Genomic DNA, 20,650 nt, shown 5'->3' on the forward strand with positions numbered 1-20,650 from the left:
CACTTTCTTATACTGCTGCATTTAGCAGTATTTTATACCACCAGTCCAAATGACAACAGAAGCTTTTGGCCAGCCGAGCTTCACGGGAAATAAGATTAAGGCAATTTATAACCACTGCTTTAGCACCAGAAGCAAAAGAGACTTTCAAAGACCCCAAAAAGAGGACTTCAACTAGCAAGTTCTCCTTTTGTAATGTATTGTTTTAACTTATTCTATGATAGTTCTTGGTGGAGTTAAGAACAAGGGTGAGAGAACAGAAAGTTCAAAATCCAATTATAATATGGACAGAAAGTGAGGTGAAATCTTCTGAACAGGAACACAGATAGAAAAACAAACTCCACAGGGGTGTTAATCCTTCCCTATGCTATCCAAAGTGTGTATTTTGTTGTTGTTTATTTGTTCAGTCGCTTCTAACTCTTCATGACCTCATGGACAAGCCCATGCCAGAGCTCCCTGTCAGCTGTTGCCACCCCCAGCTCCTTCAAGGTCAAGCCAGTCACTTCAAGGATACCATCCATCTTGTTCTTGGCCAGCCCCTCTTCCTTTTTCTTCCTTTTTCATCAGCATCATTATCTTCTCCAAGCGCATATGTATGTATGTATGTATGTATGGGTGTGTGTATGTATGTGTATATATGAAGTTACATTTTAAATGTACCTTTCCGACTTACAAGCAAATTTAACAAGAGCAAACCTACATAATATATATTGTCTGTAACTTGAGGACTGCCTGTACAGAATTTCATATACTGAATTCCATTATATTGATTTAATAAATGATTCAGGCATTAAGACTTTTTTTATTTGTCTTGGCTTTTTTCAGTCATCTCAATGCTTTTCTTGTCCTTTTCCAGTCCCCATTTTTCATGTCCTTTTACTACTGATACCATTTCCCCGCTTATCGTCTTCTAATGAATTATCTCTCTGTTTGCTATTTTACATTTGCAATTCACTGGGTAAAGCTCTTTTGATGAACCATTGTGCTCATCACTTTGCTTTAGCTGGACTAAACAAAAAACAAAATAACAGTAGCAAAAATGGATTGGAATCTTTCTTAATGCTTGCCCTTTCCATAACATGAAAAAAGATCTGTAACATAATTCAAACAATTTTCAAAAGAATGTTATTTATAATCCTTGTACCTATACAATGAACTGATTGTTTCTACACTGATAAAACACTTTTTTGACACGATGCAAATGAAAGATCACTTGTGCACACCTCAATGCGCAAATCACATAATTTATGTATACTACATTAGAGGAGGATCACATACTGAAAGAAGATCAGTGTTTTAGTATAGTAGGCCTTATATAGGAAGAAAGAAAAATTATGCAAGCATGTCCTATTATTCTGGATATTTTCATATGATTTAATTATCTCTTGAGATTCTAATTCTATTCATCTCATAGATATTTCCTTATGACACTGAGAAAGGCCCACAGCTGAAAAGTGTTGGTTATGAAACAAACAGATTCTTTAAGCACCTGAGGCTGAATACAAAGCTACCACTTCACATAAACATATTGCAGTTCCAATGTACGATTATTCTTATCAGTGAGGTTTCTGTGGTTTCTCTTCAAATGCAAACTTAGCATTTTTTTTAAACTGTTGCTTAAAAATAGTCGGAATGTAGAATCAAGAAAAAAATATATTAGGAAGCCTGTAAAGTGGAATAATCCCAAACCAAGTTCAAGTTATTGATTTGCTCAATTTAACCCCCAACCTCGAGTGAACATGCTTGTTTGCCAACTCATCTTCTACCCACAATTATTCAAATACAAAATTATTCATAACAGAATCAGCCCTTGTAGCAGGCTTCTTCTATAGGGCTAGGAAACAACTATGCATTCAGCTGAATGTTTGACCTTGCATCCAAATGAATGATAGACCTGTTTGTTCAGTAGTTCCTTCCTATCTATGATCCAGCCCATGAAGGTCTGCAAACAGGTTCATCCTGGCCTGAATCACAAGGATCAAGAATTACTTCTTCCTCCTAGAGTAGCACCAGAGATATGATCAAAGGGAAAAAACTAGCTATAATAGTCCTGTCTCCTGTACTGGTATAAAACCAAATACTTTGACAACTTTTGGGAGTAATATCAAAACTCTAATTAAATGTAAGTGGCATTTTATTTACACAATTAAATGCATTATTTTAAGCAGTGCGTTTTCTGTTGCTGTCATGTAAATGGCATATCATCACAAACAAAAAGCAATGAGCCGAATTCTAAAAACATTTTGTCTAAGTGATCTGCAACATTACAACACACAGCAGGTTTCCCTAAAACAGAGCTCAATATTGTCTGAATATTGACTCCTACCTATCTAAACCTTTTATTGAAAAATATGAAAGGGCAGGACAAAATATGCTTTTTGATTTTAAAAACAAAATAAATATACCCAGAATCGAGATGTAGCATCATATGGAATAATACTGAATTCGTTTTTAATTAATTATCCAATCTTATAATAAAAATCACATAGTCTGACCCTCCCACCTTAGCAACCAATGAAAAAACATTGGCTCGAGGCCTAGGATACTTAAAAAACAACCCAAAAAAACAAAACATGCTAGGCAAACTCGATTAGTTGAACTTGAAATGCTTCTTAAGGATGTATAGTATGTATTACCATGAAACCTTATTATTTTTTCAAACACTGTAAAAGGTTAATATGAGTTTGTATTTTTCCACTGAATTAAAAGCAGTAAAAAGTGCTGAAAATTTGAACTGGATAGAACAAGCACAAAGTATAAGAAATTAAAAACCCCTCTCTAATGTATGATTTCAAATAAAAATAGAGACTGTTGGATTGACAAATATATATATGTCAAACTCATCATGCTGTCTTTTACATACACATATACGTATGCAATGCCCAGAAGCCTGTCTTCGGAGTCTAATTTTTGAAATTATTGTATTAATTATTTGGCACAAGCAATCTAATATACAATCAGAAAATATACATTCAAAAATAACGAAACATGTCTTTGGAATTCAATTCCATTGCTAATATATCTATATTCAAATGGCAACTTGTGTAAAATAAGCACAACATACTTTACTAGTCAGTAAAATTAAAGTCATTTTCAGAACAAAATCTGCGCAAACAATTCTTAACTAGAGTTATTGGTTGCAATGTTTTAGGAAAAATCTGCTTCAATCTGGATAATAGTAATTGAACCACCAGCTGCTCCCCTCCTCCATATCATATGCAAAAATCCTAATGTAATTTTTTAAAGAAACTCCTTGCAAAGCAGGAAATATATCTTGACAATCAAGAGAAATTCAGAATATGTCTATACACAGCATGATGTCACATTAATAAGAAATAACCCCATAAGAATTGGAACAGACATTAAAGCATTTTCTTGTGATTTCAGCTTTCCGACTGTTTTACGTACACAAGTATGGATAACTAAAAAAACCAATTTGCAAAAATTGAAAAATGTTTAAAATCCTAATCAAATATTTCAATAACATTGTCCCATCATATTTAACATTTTCAGAAATCACTTATTTCTAATTTTGTAACATTGCAGCTTGTCCAAATAGCATTACGCATTTCTTTTCCTTCAAATATTTATGATCAAGTGGCACATCAACCCTACATCAACCAAAGCTTCTACCAGATTCAGTCTGCTTTTGTGTCTCATCAGAAAATACATCTCATTAATTTCACATCAACCAGCTTTCAAAGGTTTAATAGAAGCTGACTTAAGAAGTACTCAGCCTTTCTTTCTTAAAAACAAACAAACAAATTTGTTTTCTTAATATGTTTTCAATGCAAAGAGGAGACTGTATAACAAGAGACCAAGAAAAATGCAGAAAATTCACAAGTGAACAAGAGTGCGAGCATTTTGCTCCTTTTTCAATGGTGTCTATGTCACTTTGATCCAATCAGTTGCTTGTTTTATAACTACAGCTCGTCTCTGATTTTGCCATTGCCTACTGGAAAATTCTATCCTTAAAGAGATATCGTTTCAGTTCTCATTTTTTAAAAAATGTGCACCATTATTCATAAGCAGTTCAGCAAGTTCCTGCTTTTGTACACACCCTGTTAAAAAATCTATATCTTCCTTAAAAGAACCAGGTCTAATATGAAAGTAGTTCCACGAAGACACAGTGTACTGCAATGTGAATGGCCAGCCAGGTATTTTATGAATGGAGTGGATCACGTGCTCCCAGCACTTCCCCGAGCTGATATTTCCCATATAACAGTGTCAACAAGACGAAAACAGCATTTTTCGACACAAGAACCCAGAAAATCCTACTGCTTGAGCTTTCTGGACACTTCCTAAGATTATGTAAAAATTTCCACTCCTTGCAAGGCAGTTCCAGATGAATGCCAGAGGTGGTACAGGTTTAATTATTTTTTTTATGAATGAAGACTGTGGTATGCAAATTAGAGCGATTCACAAAAAAGAAAATATGGCGGCTGCTTCCCTTTCCCTTCCACGGGTACTGCAGCACTTCATCTTATCAACCAGCTCAACGCAGTGTTTTGCACTTTGCCTACTGCAATTCAGGATTTGCCCCAGTTATATTATGACATCTTGGTTTAGGAATGAACCCATTCATTAAAAACCCAACCGAAGGAGAAGCTTGTTTGTTCGCTGAACTGTCTTGAGGAATTATGTGTTTTTATTTGGAGGAATGTATGCAAGTGACAGGAGCCCCATTTCTCTACCCAAAGCTGGGAACTGCACTTTCCACTCAAATCATAATAATAATAATAATAATAATAATAATAATAATAATAATAACAACAACAACAACAACAACAACAGCGTTCCACCAGAAAAAAAAACATTTTATACTATAATATGCACAATTTTAGTGAAGCAATTCTAAGCAAATGACTAATTGGCAGCTCATTCTACAGAAAAGAACCACCACTGACAGTGCAGGATATGGAGATCAAAAGTCACTGTTTATAATTACATATTTAGAGGATATGGGAAGTTCAAGACCATCGACAGAACATATTTCAGAAAGACCATATATGTACCTACATGAGGTTTGGTACTCCATTTTTTAAACAGCTAGTTTGGAAGACCACTTGTCTCTAGATATAAAAATTCATGTCCGCTTATGGATTTCATCCAAGACAAAACACATTATATTAAAAACTGAATCTTCATTCCATCCTCTACTTTAAAAAAAAAAGGGGGGGGGGGGAGTCCTACCAACTCATTAAACCATTAAGCTTTAGGGGAAGGTTTAACACTGTATTTACATGGACTGACTCACCCAATTAAAATTCAGGAGCAGTTTCCTACAGGATGAAGCTCCCACACACTACTTGCTATTTGAAACATGCAAGTGAAAAAAAAAGGACTTTTGAAAAGCAGAGCTGTAAAGGCCACAGTCTGGGGAAGAGGGTGGGGTGCCTTATAATCTCAAAAACACACATCTAGATGGAGAGACACATCTATACATAGCCACCCAGTTAGTGTATATATATGTGTATATGTGTGTGTGCGCGTGTGAGTGTATGTATGTATGTATGTGTGTGTGTGTGTATATATGTATGTGTATATATATAATATATTTGTACCATCCATGACATTTCCTTACCCTTCCCAAGACTAAGGGGCCCTTCCACACAGCCGAATAAAACCCCACATTATCTGCTTTGAACTGAAATATAGAGCAGTGTGGACTCAAATATTTCAATTCAATGCAGATATTGTGGGTTATTCTGCCTTGATACTCTGGGCTATATGGCTGTGTGGAAGGGCCCTGAGAGAGCCCTTCAAGTGTTATATATCCAGGGTAGGCCAGAAGTCACGAAGAAGTCCTATATATACACGTACTGTATGTGGCATTGGACGCCATTTAGGAGATTTTATTTTTTCCCCACTCCTATTTTATATACTGTATATGGTATTGTGAATTAGAAACAAAAAAAGAAGTAGTTATTAAATATCCACCTCCTCTATCGTGGCTTTTGGCCTACCCTGAATATGTGTGTGTGTGTGTGTGTGAATACACACATACAACACACTAAAATCCAGACATGTTATGAGCCAGCTGTGTATGACAAGCCGAAAGAGAAAGCTCTGCAGGTCAGTTAATGGAGGCGACCAAACCAAAGGGACCTTCTACACAAACACACACTCTTCTCTCTCCCGTCCTCCCAAACTCACCAAAGCAGATTGTCTTTTTTTAAAAAAAACAAAACCCCCAAACAATCCAGAACTTACTCGTTGTTGCAGTTCGCCGTCTCTTCGCTCATTTTTCCCTCACCGTGATCCGACGCGGGGATGGAGCGGCACCGATGCAGCCGGGGCGCAGCAGAAGGAGCTCCCCAGAAACCTCACCATTGTCGGACCCCCAAACCTGGCCCCTTTCCGCCAGAATGGCCTCGATCCGGAGGGGCGAAGGAAGAGATCGAGGTGTGTATGTGTGTGTGTTTGTGTGTGGGAGGGGAGGGGGTCCGCCCCCCAAAATAAGCAGCACCCGTCCAAGTCTTCCCTCTTCTTCCTTTTAAGCGCTAGACACGAAGGCACCTTCTTCTTTGCCCGGGAGTTGGGTCGATGATTAGTCCTCTTCGGCGTCGACGACTGCTGCTCCTTCTTCTAGTTCTTCCCTTTGGAAGAAGGCAGCAAAAAGCCTCCCTCTCTGTGTGTCTCTCTCAGGCTGCGGCTGCTGCTCCTCCTCTCAGCGCCTGGCCTTCGCCTCCTTCTTTCCTTCCTTCCTGCCTGCCTTCCTCTTCTCCCCTCCTTCCTCCAAACAAGTCTTCCCCCCCCCCTTTTCTCCTCCTCCTCCTCCTCCTCTTGAGCTGCCAGCCCCGGGCCAGGAAGGAAAGAGCCTCCTCGGCTTAAATTCCACCAGACACCCAACAACGCCCAACAAATCCGAAAAAGGGAAGGCGGAGAAGGCGGGGGAGAGGTTGAAAGAGAGAGAAGGGGGGGGGGGAGGCTCGGGGAGAGAGAGAGAGAGAGAGAGAGAGAGAGAGAGAGAGAACGGAGGCAGCACGGAGAGGGGAACTAATTCAGCCCCAGGCGGACGAGAGGAAGCAGGAGGAGGGGAGGGAGGAAGGAGGGGGGAGTTTTAAAGCAAGAGGGGGAAAGGGGGATGCGTCACGGCTGGTGGCTGCGAGGAGGAGAAGGAAGGAAGGAAGGAAGGAAGGAAGGAAGGAAGGACAAGGAGGAAGAAGAGGCGTCCCTCACGCAGACACAGAGATAGGGAAGGGGAGCAAGAAGGCAGGAGGAGGAGAGTCCCTCACAGAGGAAAAAGGAAAGAAGCCAAGAGAAGGAAGAAGAGTATGTTACAGAGAGAACCAAGGAAGAAGCCAGTAGGAGGAAGAGTCCCTCACACAGAGAACTTGGAAAGGGGAACAAGAAGTCAGGAGGACGAAGAAGAGCCTCTCACAAAGAGGAAAGAAAAGGGGAGAAAGAAGCCAGGAGAAGGAGAAAAGAGGAAAAGAAGAAAGTCTCTCACGGAGAGGGAAGAGGAGAAAGAAGCCAAGAGGATGAGTAAAAGGAGTATCTTGCAGAGAGAACTAAGGAAGGGGAGTAAGAAGCCAGGAGGAAGAGAAGGAGAAAGAAGAGCCCCTCAAGGAGAGAACTAGGAAAGGGGAGCAAGAAGCCAGGAGGACGAAGAAGAGTCTCTCACAGAGAGGGAAATGAAGAGGGAGGGAGAGAGGAGGAGAAAGAAGAATCTCTCACAGAAAGAGAAAGGCAGAAAGAAGCCAGGAGAAGGAGAAAAAGGAAAAAGAAGAAGCATCTCTCACAGAGAGGGAAGAGAAGGGGAGGAAGAAGCCATAAGGAGAAAGAAGAATCTCACAGAAGGCCCTTCCACACAGCCCCATATCCCAAACTATCAAGGCAGAAAAACCCCACAATGTCTGCCTTGAACTGGATTATCAAGAGTCCACACTCAGATAAGGTGGGATTTTCTGCCTTGATATAGGGATATAGGGCTGTGTGGAAGGGCCCAGAGACAGGGAGAAAGAAGCCAGGAGGAGAAAAGGAAGAAGAGTATCTCACAGAGAGGGAAGAGAAGGGGAGGAAGAAGCTAGGAGGAGAAAGAAGAAAAATCTCTCACAGAGAGAGAGAGGGGGGGGGGGGAGCCAGAAGAAGGAGAAAAAAGAAAAAGAAGACGAGTTTGTCACAGAGAGGGAAGAGAAGTGGTGAAAGAAGCCAGGAGGAGAAAGAAGAATCTCTCACAGAGGCTTCTTCCACACAGTTGAATAAAATCCCACATTATCTGCTTTGAACTGGAATATATGGCATTGTGGATTCAGATAAACCACTTCAAAGCAGATATTGTGGGATTTTCTAATTGATGTTCTGGATTATATGGCTGTGTGGAAGGGCCCAGAGGGGGGGGGGGGGGAGAGAAGCCAGGCGAAGGAGAAAAGGGAAACGGAAGAGTCTTTTACAGAGGGCCCTTCCACACAGCCATATAACCCAGAATATGAAGGCAGATAATTCTACAATATCTGCTTTGAATTGGGTTATCTGAGTCCACACTGCCCTATATTCCAGTTCAAAGCAGATAATGTGGGATTTTATTCAGCAGTGTGGAAGGGGCCTGAGAGGGAAGAGAAGGGAGGAAGAGGGTAGGGGGAGGAAGAGCCCCTGGGCATATACAGAGAGATAGGAAAGGGGAGCAAGAAGCCAGGGGATCAAAAGAAGAAGAAAAAACCCTCTCACACACACGGGGCCCCCCCCTCCACACTGCTGAATAAAATCCCACATTATCAGCTTTGAACTGGAATATATGGCAGTGTGGACTCAACACAGTTCAAAGCATATACTATGGGATTTCTGCCTTCATATTCTGGGCTGTAGGGCTGTGTGGAAGGGCCCATAGTCAGAGGATTCAGTTGCAGCGCCTGATTTTCCCAGAGAGAAAGGCAACATCCCCTGCTACAATGTATTCTCTCACCACTCCTTGGGGGGAAACTGAGAGGAAGCGTTGACTTCCCAAGCTCCTTCCGAGCTAAATCTAGGAGAGGAAAGGAAGGCCGCCGCTGTTTGGGAAGAGGAGCCTCGAGAGTCTCCAGGACCAAGGCGAAACGTCCTGGGAACTTCATTATTTATGCGAATGGAGGCACCTTCCACATTATTTACTTACTTACTGTATTTGTATACAGCCCTTCTCAGCCCTCAGGCGACTCGGGGCGGTTTTCTATCTGCTTTGAACTGGGATATATGGCAGTCTGGACTCAGTTAATCCAGTTCAAAGCAGATATTGTGAGTTTTTCTGCCTTGAGTTACATGGCTGTGTGGAAGGGCCCCGAGACAGAGGGGCAAACAGCACCGGAGCCTCTTCCGCATCAAGGGGCGCTCTTCTTCCCTTCTCCCGTGGCCATTGCGCTTCAAAAAGAGTGCCTCAGCTGCTGCGTCTACACTGTAGACTCAATACAGGCTGACACCACTTTAATTGCCATGGTCCAGTGCTAGGGAATGATAGTGTTTGTACTTTGTTGAGGCGCCTGCACCAAACTCAGAAGGCTGGGCCCCCTTTCCACACAGTTGGATAAAATCCCACATTATCTGCTTTGAACTGGAATATATGGTAGTGTGGACTCAGATAACCCAGTTCAAAGGCGATATTGTGGGATTTTCCTTGATATTCTGATTTATATGGCTGTGTGGAAAGGTCCTAAAGGCCGCCTCTCACGATTCCATAGCACTGAGCCATGGGCAGTTTAAGTGGTGCTGAACTGCATTAATTCTACCGTGTAGATGCACCATAGAATCATAGAGTTGGAAGAGACCTCATCCAGTCAAACCCCCTGCCAAGAAGCAGGAAAATTGCATTCAAAGCACCCCTGACAGATGGCCACCCAGCCTCCAAAGAAGGAGCCTCCACCACACTCCGCGGCAGAGAGTTCCACTGCTGAACAGCACCGAAGGAAGTCTTGTTTTCATTTCATTCGAGGCGCTGCTTAATGGAGTTTATTATTCGGTTTTGTGGTAAATTTCTCTCTCTCACACACACACGATGAATGGCCACAACTTTAATGCAGAGGAGGAAAAAGCCTGGCCCACTTCTCTGTCTTCAGTTCCTCTGGAGAGGAGAAAGACATGAGAGGCGCCCGACGGAGGAAGCCTTCAATTCATAAATATTTCGCGACCATGCGCGAAGGCTCTGTCCTAGGGAGGCGCAATTGTGGTCTTTTCCCTCCTCCAGAAAAAGACAACCAGTCTCTTAAGGCGAAGAAGAGGGCCAGAGGAGACAGCGAGCGAGAAATACACAACCTTTGAAGGGTCCCTCAGTGTTTTCTTCCCCCCTCAGCCTCCCCTCTCCCGCCATTCAAGTCCCCTGAAAGTAGTCCCCCCTTTTCGTTCACTTTATTTTTCGCGCGGAGGGATATCCTCGGGAGGTTGGCTCTGTTTTTGGAGTGAGAAGGCTGGAGGATTGCTGTTGTGGAGAACTAGCTTTGTGATGGCTTCAGTTCGGGTGCCTTGCTTTCAGAAGGGGCCAGCTCCTTTCTCCTGACCCCGGTTGGGGGGTCAGGAAAAAGGAGCTGGTCCCTTCTGAAAGCAAGGCACCCGACCTGAAGCTTCCAAGGCGCATGCACACTGTCATAGCTATTTCAAGTTGTTTCCTTTCCGAGAACTTTTTTCTCTCTCGGTCTCCCTCCGCCGATTCTCCCAGCAACGCAGGAGGGATCTTTTCGCACCCTCAGGGCACGAGGCGAAGCACACTCGTGGCTCAGGCGTGGGATTTGTAGCGCCGTGGAATCGTCTCACGCGGACAGACCCTGCTCCTGCGGGAGAGGAAGCAGTTGGGGAAAGGAGGAGCGCAAAGACAACAACAACAGCCACCAAAACATCATGCCCCCCCCCCCCCCAATTGAGATTGGGCTAGCTAGCTCGTTACTGTGGCAAAACAAACACCTTGCAAAGCAGAATTCAAAGACGTAGCTGTGTTAGTCTGCAATATCAATATGTCATGAATGACTTTTCAATAACTTTGACGCATAGGTTCTTTTTATTGCAATTTCCAGAGTGAGAGGGTACATTTGTTCAATGTATTGTCGAAGGCTTTCATGGCCGGAATGAGAGGAAGGTTTTTTCGGGCTATGTAGGTTTTTTCGGGCTATATGGCCATGGTCTATAGGCATTTTCTCCTGAAAAAATCTGGCTACCAGTATTAAAAAACTCAAAAATTACAACAGCAAAGCAACAGAGAGTAAACTATCAGGCACATCATATCACCTCTCAACAAAAGATTCCCCCAGGCACTTCCAAGACATTAAATGCTAATCAAGGTGGTCAGGCGAAACATTCACACCTAGCTCCAGCAGACAAAAGTCCTTTGTCCCACCCTGGTCATTCCACAGATATATAAACCCATTTTCCTACTTCCAACAGACCTCACTATCTCTGAGGATGCTTGCCATAGATGCAGGCGAAATGTCAGAAGAAAATGGCTCTAGACCATGGCCATATAGCCCGAAAAAACCTACAACAACCTACATTTGTTGTTGTTCATTGGTTCAGTGGCTTCCAACTCTTCGTGACCTCATGGACCAGCCCACCAGCTGTCACCATCCCCAGCTCCTTCAAGGTCAAGCCAGTCACTTCAAGGATACCATCCAGCCATCTTGCTCTTGGTCGGCCCCTCATCCTTTTTCCTTCCATTTCCCCCAGCATAATTGTCTTCTCTAACCTTTTATGTCTTCTCATGATGTGGCCAAAATACTTCATCTTTACCTCTAATATCCTTCCCTTCAATGAGCAGTCAGGCTTATTTCCTGAAGTATGGACTGGTTGGATCTTCTCGCGGTCCAAGGCACTCTCAGAACTTTCCTCCAATACCACAGTTCAAAAGCATCTATCTTCCTTCGCTCAGTCTTCCTTATGGTCCAGCTCTCACATCCGTAGATTACTACGGGGGAATACCATTGCTTTTACTATGCGGGTCTTCCTTGCCAGTGTGATGTCTCTACTCTTCACTATTTTGTCGAGATTGGTCATTGCTCTCCTCCCAAGAAGTAAGCGTTTTCTGATTTCCTTACTGCAATCTGCATCTGCAGTCATCTTTGTACCTAGAAATACAAAGTCTGTCACTGCCTCCATGTTTTCTCCCTCTATTTGCCAGTTATCAATCAGTCTGGTTGCCATAATCTTAGGGGTTTTTTATGTTTAACTGCAACCCAGCTTTTGCACTTTCTTCTTTCACCTTGATTAGAAGGCTCCTCAGCTCCTCCTCACTTTCAGCCATCAAAGTGGTATCATCTGCATATCTAAGGTTGTTAATGCTTCTTCCAGCAATTTTTACCCCAGCCTTGCATTCATCAAGGTACATTAGATTATGGAAAAACATTTAGACATAGAATGACATTAGACATATAGACATACAGATTCTATGCAACTACGCTTGATTGGTGTTGATGTTATGTTGACTTCTTTTTTAACATTATAAACATTTCTGCTTATCAGAGTTTACTTTTCACTTCTTATTAGCAACTTTTAATTACAGTCCAGCAAGCAGGTAGTTAGTCATTGGAGGCCTTAATATTTTACTGGTGTTTCCCATATTATTAACTCCATCCATTCATTCATTCATCCTTCCATTCATCCATTCATTCCTACATATCATATTAAATTCACATTTATAAAATCTGCACATTGAATTTCTTATGACAAATACGCCAAAGGATAATCATCCTGTGAGTTTTCCGGGCTTTATGGCCATGTTCCACAAGCATGTGGACAATTTCAACAGAAAAGAGGAAACCATGAAAATGAAAAAAAAATCTGGCTATCAATATTTTAAAAAACTGTAAAATCAGGACAGTAAATAAAGAACAACACTAAAAAAGGAGGGAATTCCAGACAATCGGGGCCAGCTAACACCTCACAAGACATGATCCCCCAGGGAGGAAGCAGCCAGGCTTGGAAGCTACAAGGCCATTAAATGCTAATCAAAGTGGCCAATTGCAACAGTCACACTTGCCTCAAGCAGGCAAGAGTTCTTTCTCCCAACCTGGACATTTTACTTTCCTAGTTTCCAACAAACCTCGCAACCTCTGAGGCTGCCTGTGGGTGAAACGTCAGGAGAGAATGCTTCTGGAACTTCAGTATATTGTTGTTGTTATTATTATTATTTATTATTTATTTATTCTTATGTTTATTTATACCCTGCTTTATCTCTCCTGAAGGAAGCTCAAAGCAGCTTACAATCAAAAGTATGACCACATTGAGGTTGACCCCTGTGTCAAATTATAAACTAAATTCCTTTCTGGAACCACGGTGGAGAGAGCCATGGCAAGCAGGAGCACTGAGCCCTTCTGAAATTGATTATGTGACCATTCAGAGGATTTGAAGAGACCAGCAGCAGTTACCAAGCGCCCAGTGATACTTTTAAACAACAATCTTTCCCTTTTATTACATGGCAACCCTTCAATAAATGTACACTACGGTGCATTATCCTCCTACTTGATTCTTTGTGTCATTTCTGCCTCCTGTGCTTTTCTCTCTCCTTCCCACCTCTGGCAGCCAGCCCTGGTATCTGCTTGACCCCATAGCCCCCACAGTCTTTCTCTCTGCCAAGACTTAACCTCCCTTCATTGCAATGAACCTCCAGCCACTCTGCTCCCCCCCCCCCCCGTGGGTACCCTCAGCTGCCATGATTTCCCCCTTCCCCCAGTATCCACAGATCCCGATTTGTGTATATGGTTTAATTGGTTATATTTTATGTCCCTATATAAAACTTTTTGGAGAACTAAGCCACCAACCTGAGGCTCACCTGCACCCCTTGACCTGGGAGTCCCCACCAACGCTTCCTGGGCATCAGCACAACAATAGGATCCAATCACCCGTCATCACTGGGATCACTCCATCTCTATTGATCCCCATAACCCTGACTGCAAAGGACAACAGGATCTGTAAGCTGGGCCACTAGCCCTTTGTGCAGTCACTTGAACATAAAGAAAACACTCATCACCCAGCACTCCTCCAGTACACCAGAATGTCCTGGCCTGGTCATCCACAATACTATTTCCCCTTTGCCCAGGAACAGACTTCATGATCCCATCACCTTGGACAATATTTTGATTTGGAACTCAATGGATACTAGAGCCAGAGGCCTTATGCTCATTCTCTGAAGACTCATGACACAATTATCTTCACCAGGTGGATAGTTTTCTCCATCTGGGCTAGCATGCTCTGGATCCTTTACATGGTTCATTTCCGCTTGTCTACAGAATGGCGATAGGCCCTGTTGTGGAATCTGGCTGAGAGGGAGGCTAAACGTACCAAATACTCTTCTTGTTCATTGTGCTGCATCGTCACAAGATCACCATTCCTTACAGCTCTTACAAGTTCTTCTTCAGTCATGGGAAAGTAGTCATCAATCAGTTCTTTGGCACTGTCAAGTATTGCTTTAGCCCCACTCACAGTGATCTGGCCCACTCTGGATTCCACCACAGTGGACACTGTGCCTGATCGCAGACCTGGTTGCATCCATGCCAGTCTGTACAGCATCTTTAGTCATATCTATCACCACAGATAGCTTGTTGGCAATAGCCTCCTTGGCACTGGACACCATCTCCTTTGTACAAGATGCAGTCTCACTTGCTGTTAAATGTAGAATTGGCAGCTTATCCTCCAGCATATCCAGACCTCTAGAAGCATACTCATTCGCTGTTGCAATATGGGGTTCAAGCTTATTTAGAATAGGTTGAGCTGTGTTGACTGCCTCCTGCATTATAGTCTTCACTCCCTTCTCAGCAACATCCAAGATGGATTTCACATAGGGGTGGCTATCCTTGGTAGAGCTGTAGACTGTAGCAACCATGTCATATGTAGAGCTGACCACTCTTCTCAAGATGTCATCCTGTCCAGCTTCCTTCAATTCTTGTCTAGCTTTTGTACCTCCTGTTCAGCTTTCCCAACCTCATCCTGGAAGGATACATTCACTTGCTCATTGGAAGCCATTTGGCCTTGTAAGTAGCAGAAATACAGAGCTGGAGGTAATAAATCACGAGAAACAATTTCAATTATATTTAAAATAAAACCTATAGGACCCAAATGGCCCCCTTTGTTCATTCCAAGGCTGGGACATGGTAAACCTCTCAAGACACTTTGCATTCCTTTGTCCAGCCACTCTTCCTGCCCCCTGTCAGCCACTGGAGAGTGGGAATCTGCATTGGAAGTGGAGAATGCTCTCTGATTGGCTGGCGGGCACCACAGTCCAGCCTCCCAAAGAAAATCCCCCCATTTGGCCATGATGTTAGGCCCGGCTCCACTAATCATAGCGAAACTGGATCCAGCTGAGGCATGCATGGACTTACTTTACTTAGGCGATCCCTCGTTGGACGAGTAAGATGGTCTTCCATTATGGATTTCCTTGTGGGTCCGTAGGTGGCTGTGGAGCCCTATTCTTGCTCTGCATCTTCTTCCGCAGTGAGGGCATTGGTTTCCAGGTGGAAGGCGTTCCCGGTCGGGGTTGGCTTGACGCGCCTTCCTCCTGGCACGTTTCTCTCTTTCACCCTCCACTCGTGCCTCCTCGAATTCTGCAGCACTGCTGGTCACAGCTGTCCTCCAGCTGGAGCGCTCAAGGGCCAGGGCTTCCCAGTTCTCGGTGTCTATGCCAGAGTTTTTAAGGTTGGCTTTCAGCCCATCTTTAAATCTCTTTTCCTGTCCACCAACGTTCCGTTTTCCGTTCTTAAGTTCGGAGTAGAGCAACTGCTTTGGGAGACGGTGGTCAGGCATCCGGACAACGTGGCCGGCCCAGCGGAGTTGATGTTGGAGGACCATCGCTTCAATGCTGGTGGTCCTTGCTTCTTCCAGCACACTGACGTTTGTCCGCTTGTCTTCCCAGGAGATTTGCAGGATTTTCCGGAGGCAGCGCTGATGGAATCGTTCCAGGAGTTGCATATGACGTCTGTAGACTGTCCACGTCTCACAGGCATATAGCAGGGTTGGGAGGACAATGGCTTTATAGACAAGCACCTTGGTCTCCCTACGGATGTCCCGGTCCTCAAACACTCTTTGCATCATTCTGGAAAATGCTGCACTTGCAGAGCTCAGGCGGTGTTGTATTTCGGCGTCGATGTTGACTTTGGTGGAGAGGTGGCTGCCAAGGTAGCGGAAATGGTCCACATTTTCTAATGTGACACCATTAAGCTGTATTACTGGCATTGGAGAGGGATTGGCTGGCGACTGCTGGAACAGCACCTTGGTTTTCTCAATGTTCAGTGACAGGCCGAGCTTCTCGTATGCTTCTGCGAAGGTGTTTAGAGTGGCTTGTAGGTCTTCTTCTGAATGCGCACAGACGACATTGTCATCAGCATACTGGAGTTCTATAACAGATGTTGTTGTAACCTTGGTTTTGGCTTTCAGTCTGCTGAGGTTGAATAGCTTGCCATCTGTCCGATAGATTATTTCCACTCCGGTGGGAAGCTTCCCATCAACAAGGTGAAGTATCATAGCGATGAAGATGGAGAATAGAGTTGGGGCGATAACACATCCCTGTTTGACACCGGATTCCACCTTAAATGGGTCACTTTGGGAGCCACTGCTGTCCAAAACTGTTGCCATCATGTCATCATGGAGGAGCCGCAGGATGTTCACAAATTTGTTAGGGCACCCGATTTTGTGGAGGATGGTCCAGAGAGCGCTGCGATTCACTGTGTCAAATGCCTTTGCAAGGTCGATGAATGCCATGTACAGGGGTTGGTTTTGTTCCCTGCATTTTTCTTGGAGCTGTCGTGCAATGAAGATCATGTCCACGGTTCCTCTGGAGGGGCGGAAGCCGTTCTGGGATTCTGGGAGGGTGTCTTCTGAGAGGGGCAGAAGGCGGTTTGCAAGGATTCTTGCGAGGATTTTCCCAGCGGAGGTTAGAAGGGAGATACCTCGATAGTTTCCGCAGTCTGTTCTTTCCCCTTTTTTGAAGAGGGTGATGATGGTGGCGTCCTTGAAATCTGCTGGGATTTTCTCGGTCACCCACACTTTTTCTATGAGCTGGTGGAGTTGGTGTGTTAGCTCAGGTCCTCCCTCTTTAAAGATTTCAGCAGGGATCCCATCTGGTCCACTGGCTTTGTTATTCTTCTGTTGGCTGATGGCATTGCTGACTTCTTCCAAACTAGGCAGTGCTGCAAGCTCATCCCTGGTTTGTTGTTGTGGGATTTGTGAGAGGACCTCGTCGGCCACATTGGAGCTGCGGTTCAGGAGGCTTTGGTAGTGTTCTTTCCAACGTAGTGCAATTGAGTTTTGGTCCTTCAGGAGTTTGGTTCCATCTGATGAGCGTAGAGGCTGTATGCCATGGTTTCTTGGTCCATAGATGACCTTTGTGGCTTTGAAGAATCCCTGAGCATTATGGGTATCTGCCAGGTGTTGGATTTCTTCGGCCTTCTTTGTCCACCAGATGTTCTTGAGTTCTCTTGTCCTTCTTTGGACCTCAGCTTTTGCACTAGCATAGATCTTTTTCTTAACAGCACAGTTGATGTCTCTCTGCCATGCTTGGAAGGCTTTCCTTTTCTTGTCAATTAGCTGTTGGATCTCGATGTCATTTTCATCAAACCAGTCTTGATGTTTCTTGGCTTGGTATCCAATAGTTTCTTCGCAGGCTTGGATGATGGAGGTCTTCAGTTTGTTCCAATGTTCCTCAACATTTTCGGGGTGTTCTGTGGGTAGATGGTCCTTGAGTGCTGTTTGGAGATGGGCTCGTCTGGAGGGCTCCTGAAGGGCTTGGGTGTTCATTTTGCGCCTTGTCTTCCTTCCTTGGAGTCTGCGCTTGGGGGCGATCTTGATAGCCATCGAGGATCGAATTAGCCTGTGGTCAGTCCAGCAGTCGTCAGCACCTATCATGGCTCTTGTGAGGAGCACGTCACGGCGGTCTCTGGCGCGTGTGATTACATAGTCTAAGAGGTGCCAATGCTTTGACCGGGGGTGCTTCCATGATGTCTTGAACTTGTTTTTCTGGCGGAAGAGCGTATTGGTGATGACAAGGTTGTGCTCCGCACATTTGGTGAGAAGCAGGATGCCATTTGAGTTGCTGTTTCCAACCCCGTCTTTTCCTATGGTGCCTGGCCACAGGTCGAAGTCTCGCCCGACTCTTGCATTGAAGTCCCCCAGGAGAATGATTTTGTCCTCCTTAGGTATCCCCGATAGGACGGTGTCCAGCTGACAGTAGAATTTCTCCTTGATGTCTTCATCAGCGTCTAGTGTTGGTGCATAGGCACTTATGATGGTTGCCCGTTGGTTTTTGGCAGGATCAACTCGGAGGGTGGAGAGACGTTCGTTGATACCAGTGGGTGCTTCGGACAGATGTTTCATCAGATCATTTCTTATAGCGAAGCCAACTCCGTGCATTCTTTGGTCTTCTTTGGGCAGTCCCTTCCAGAAGAAGGTGTAGCCTCCTTTTTCTTCTTTCAGCTGTCCCTCTCCTGCTCTCCGGGTCTCCTGAAGGGCTGCTATGTCGATGTTGAAGCGTCCCAGCTCCCTTGCGATGATGGCAGTTCTGCGTTCGGGGCGTTCACTGCCACTGTTGTCCATCAGAGTCCGTACGTTCCACGTACCGAAGTTCATTTTTCTTTTTTGGCCGCAGGGTGGTGACCCCACTGGACGCGGCAGTCCAGTCAGGGATGAGTGAGGCAGACTATGTTTGGGGCACCTTTTCTAGCCCCCTCCCCATGTGGGGTGAGCAGAGTGGGTCCTCAATAGGGCTGCTCAGTCGTGGATACAGCTGCCGAACTACTCAACTGCCTCGGACCTTGAGGTAGAACGACTGAGTCCGTACCCACCGCCCATGTGCCAGTCTGTGACTAGGGGCTTCCAGATTTCACAGTCCTGCCCCCGTCGCCACTCGCTGATCGCCATGGGACTTTGGTTGGTTGGTTTTTATTTTCTGTGGAAGACGCCTGTGCGTGGATTTTTTTAATGTGTGGAGGTCAGTGCACAACTGATCAACACACAGACTTCACAGAGTGAGGTTCCACTGGTGATGTAGTTTAACACAATGACCGTGGCTTCTCAGTCTGTTGCAGCCTTCTTCCGCCTTCGCAGCCGTTGTAACATGTGCCATGTTATCCTCCGCCTGCTCCGCCGTTGAGGTCTTTGGGTCTTCGGACTGTGCTTGGTCTGGGACCTCCCCCGCAGCCACTCCTGGGAGTGCACGACTCCAGTTGTTGTGCCTACAGGTTCATCGGAACACGCAAGCCCCCTCACCACGACAAGGTGACAGTCCATCGAGGGGGCATGCATGGAAAAAAACAAAGGAAAATGTATACAATGTATTTTTTGCCTATACCAAACATGACGGCTTCTTTCCAAACTCCAAGGCAGAGAGTTCCACTGTTGAACAGCACTTCCTGTCAAGTAGTTCTTCCTCATATTCAGGTGGAATCTTCCTTCCTGTATTTTGAACCCATTACTCCAAGTCCTGACCCTGCTTAGATTCCTATATCAGAAAGGCCATCTTGAGATCCAAGTATAATTCCTTTTTGGATTCTGTTTCAAACAATATGAATAGATAACAGCATGCAGCCCTGAAAATGATACCACATTAAGGCCACAGTCCTGCACATGTAAGGCTACTAAACTCCAAGTGACCTTGATGAGATTTAAGCAGCCTAACTCTGTGCAGACGTGAATCCTTGGTATTACTTCTCATTTTCTATAGTCAAAATCCTCTGGCTTGTAAAAACAGAGTGGTCATTGCCTAGATTCTGCTAATACGGGTTTAGCTGAATTGAGCTGCTTATATGAGTAATTCAGTAATATCTGATCTTGCTAATTTTTGAAAAGGATTTCATGTATAAACATCAGATGGTGAAAATGTTTCCTATATTAAACAGCAGTGTACTTTTTGTTTAATAGCTACAGGTCAAAGACAAATTTTGGACAAATTCTATGTGCCATGAAGGAAGGAACTGGCTTTGGCTATATACACTAATTTCTCATTAACGAACCAGTATAAAAGTATATTTAATAAGAAATTTTGTCTCTGCAATACTTAGTGGGACAGATTACATTCATTGTCATCTTCATCATCCAATAATAAAACATTAAAGCTGAGAAAAGATTAAAACGTTTCTCATTGTAGCTTGGTTCATCAACCCTTCAAGCTACTAAACCTAAATACACTGAATCACAAGGTGTGCTAAAGAAAAGAAAGAAACTACAACATTTACAAAAATATTTTTTGAAAAAAAAATCAAACAAAACCACACCTAATCACAATTATGTTAGCAGACAACACTTGAAAATTACAACTTGCCAGTAAAAATGACGTTTCATTATTGTATTTTTAACCAAACCTAGAAGGCAGAGTCACAATCAGGGGTGGCTCAACCCATTACGCAAAGTAAGCATTTGCAGTATAGTTGATTTTGCCCAGGAGAGCTCTTGAGGCACTCTTGGGGGGAAAATAGACCTTGACATATGCGAGTTGTAGTTACTGGGATGTATAGTTCACCTACAATCAAAGAGCATTCTGAACTCCACCAATGATGGAATTGAACCAAATATGGCACACAGAACTCCCACAACGAACAGGAAATATATATCAGTGATTGGTTGGGGGGGGGGGGGCGCCAAAATACTGTTTGCTTATCATTGAAAATTACCTAGGGCCGCCTCTGGTCACAATTAGGGCTGGGAGTTTAAGAAGGGAAAGAGATTTAGGCCCCATCTACAATGACCATTTCATGCAGTTTGGAACTAGTTTCAAATA

At 44.0% G+C, this 20,650-nt stretch overlaps 1 protein-coding gene and 1 pseudogene across 1 annotated transcript in view; both read right to left on the reverse strand.

The window, feature by feature from the left end:
* Positions 1-6,931, reverse strand: part of SPRED1 (sprouty related EVH1 domain containing 1) — a 69,420-nt gene extending 62,489 nt beyond the window's left edge. Inside the window, exon 1 of the mRNA XM_060759989.2 lies at positions 6,211-6,931. Coding sequence (XP_060615972.2) covers positions 6,211-6,242 — 32 coding nt within the window. The 5' untranslated portion in view covers positions 6,243-6,931. The remainder of the gene's footprint in view (positions 1-6,210) is intronic.
* A 7,151-nt stretch (positions 6,932-14,082) lies between these two features.
* Positions 14,083-14,910, reverse strand: LOC132765440 (perilipin-3 pseudogene; annotated as a pseudogene).
* Between the last annotated feature and the right edge of the window lie 5,740 nt (positions 14,911-20,650).

This window comes from Anolis sagrei, chromosome 1, assembly GCF_037176765.1.
Source record: "Anolis sagrei isolate rAnoSag1 chromosome 1, rAnoSag1.mat, whole genome shotgun sequence".
Taxonomy (NCBI): domain Eukaryota; kingdom Metazoa; phylum Chordata; class Lepidosauria; order Squamata; family Dactyloidae; genus Anolis; species Anolis sagrei.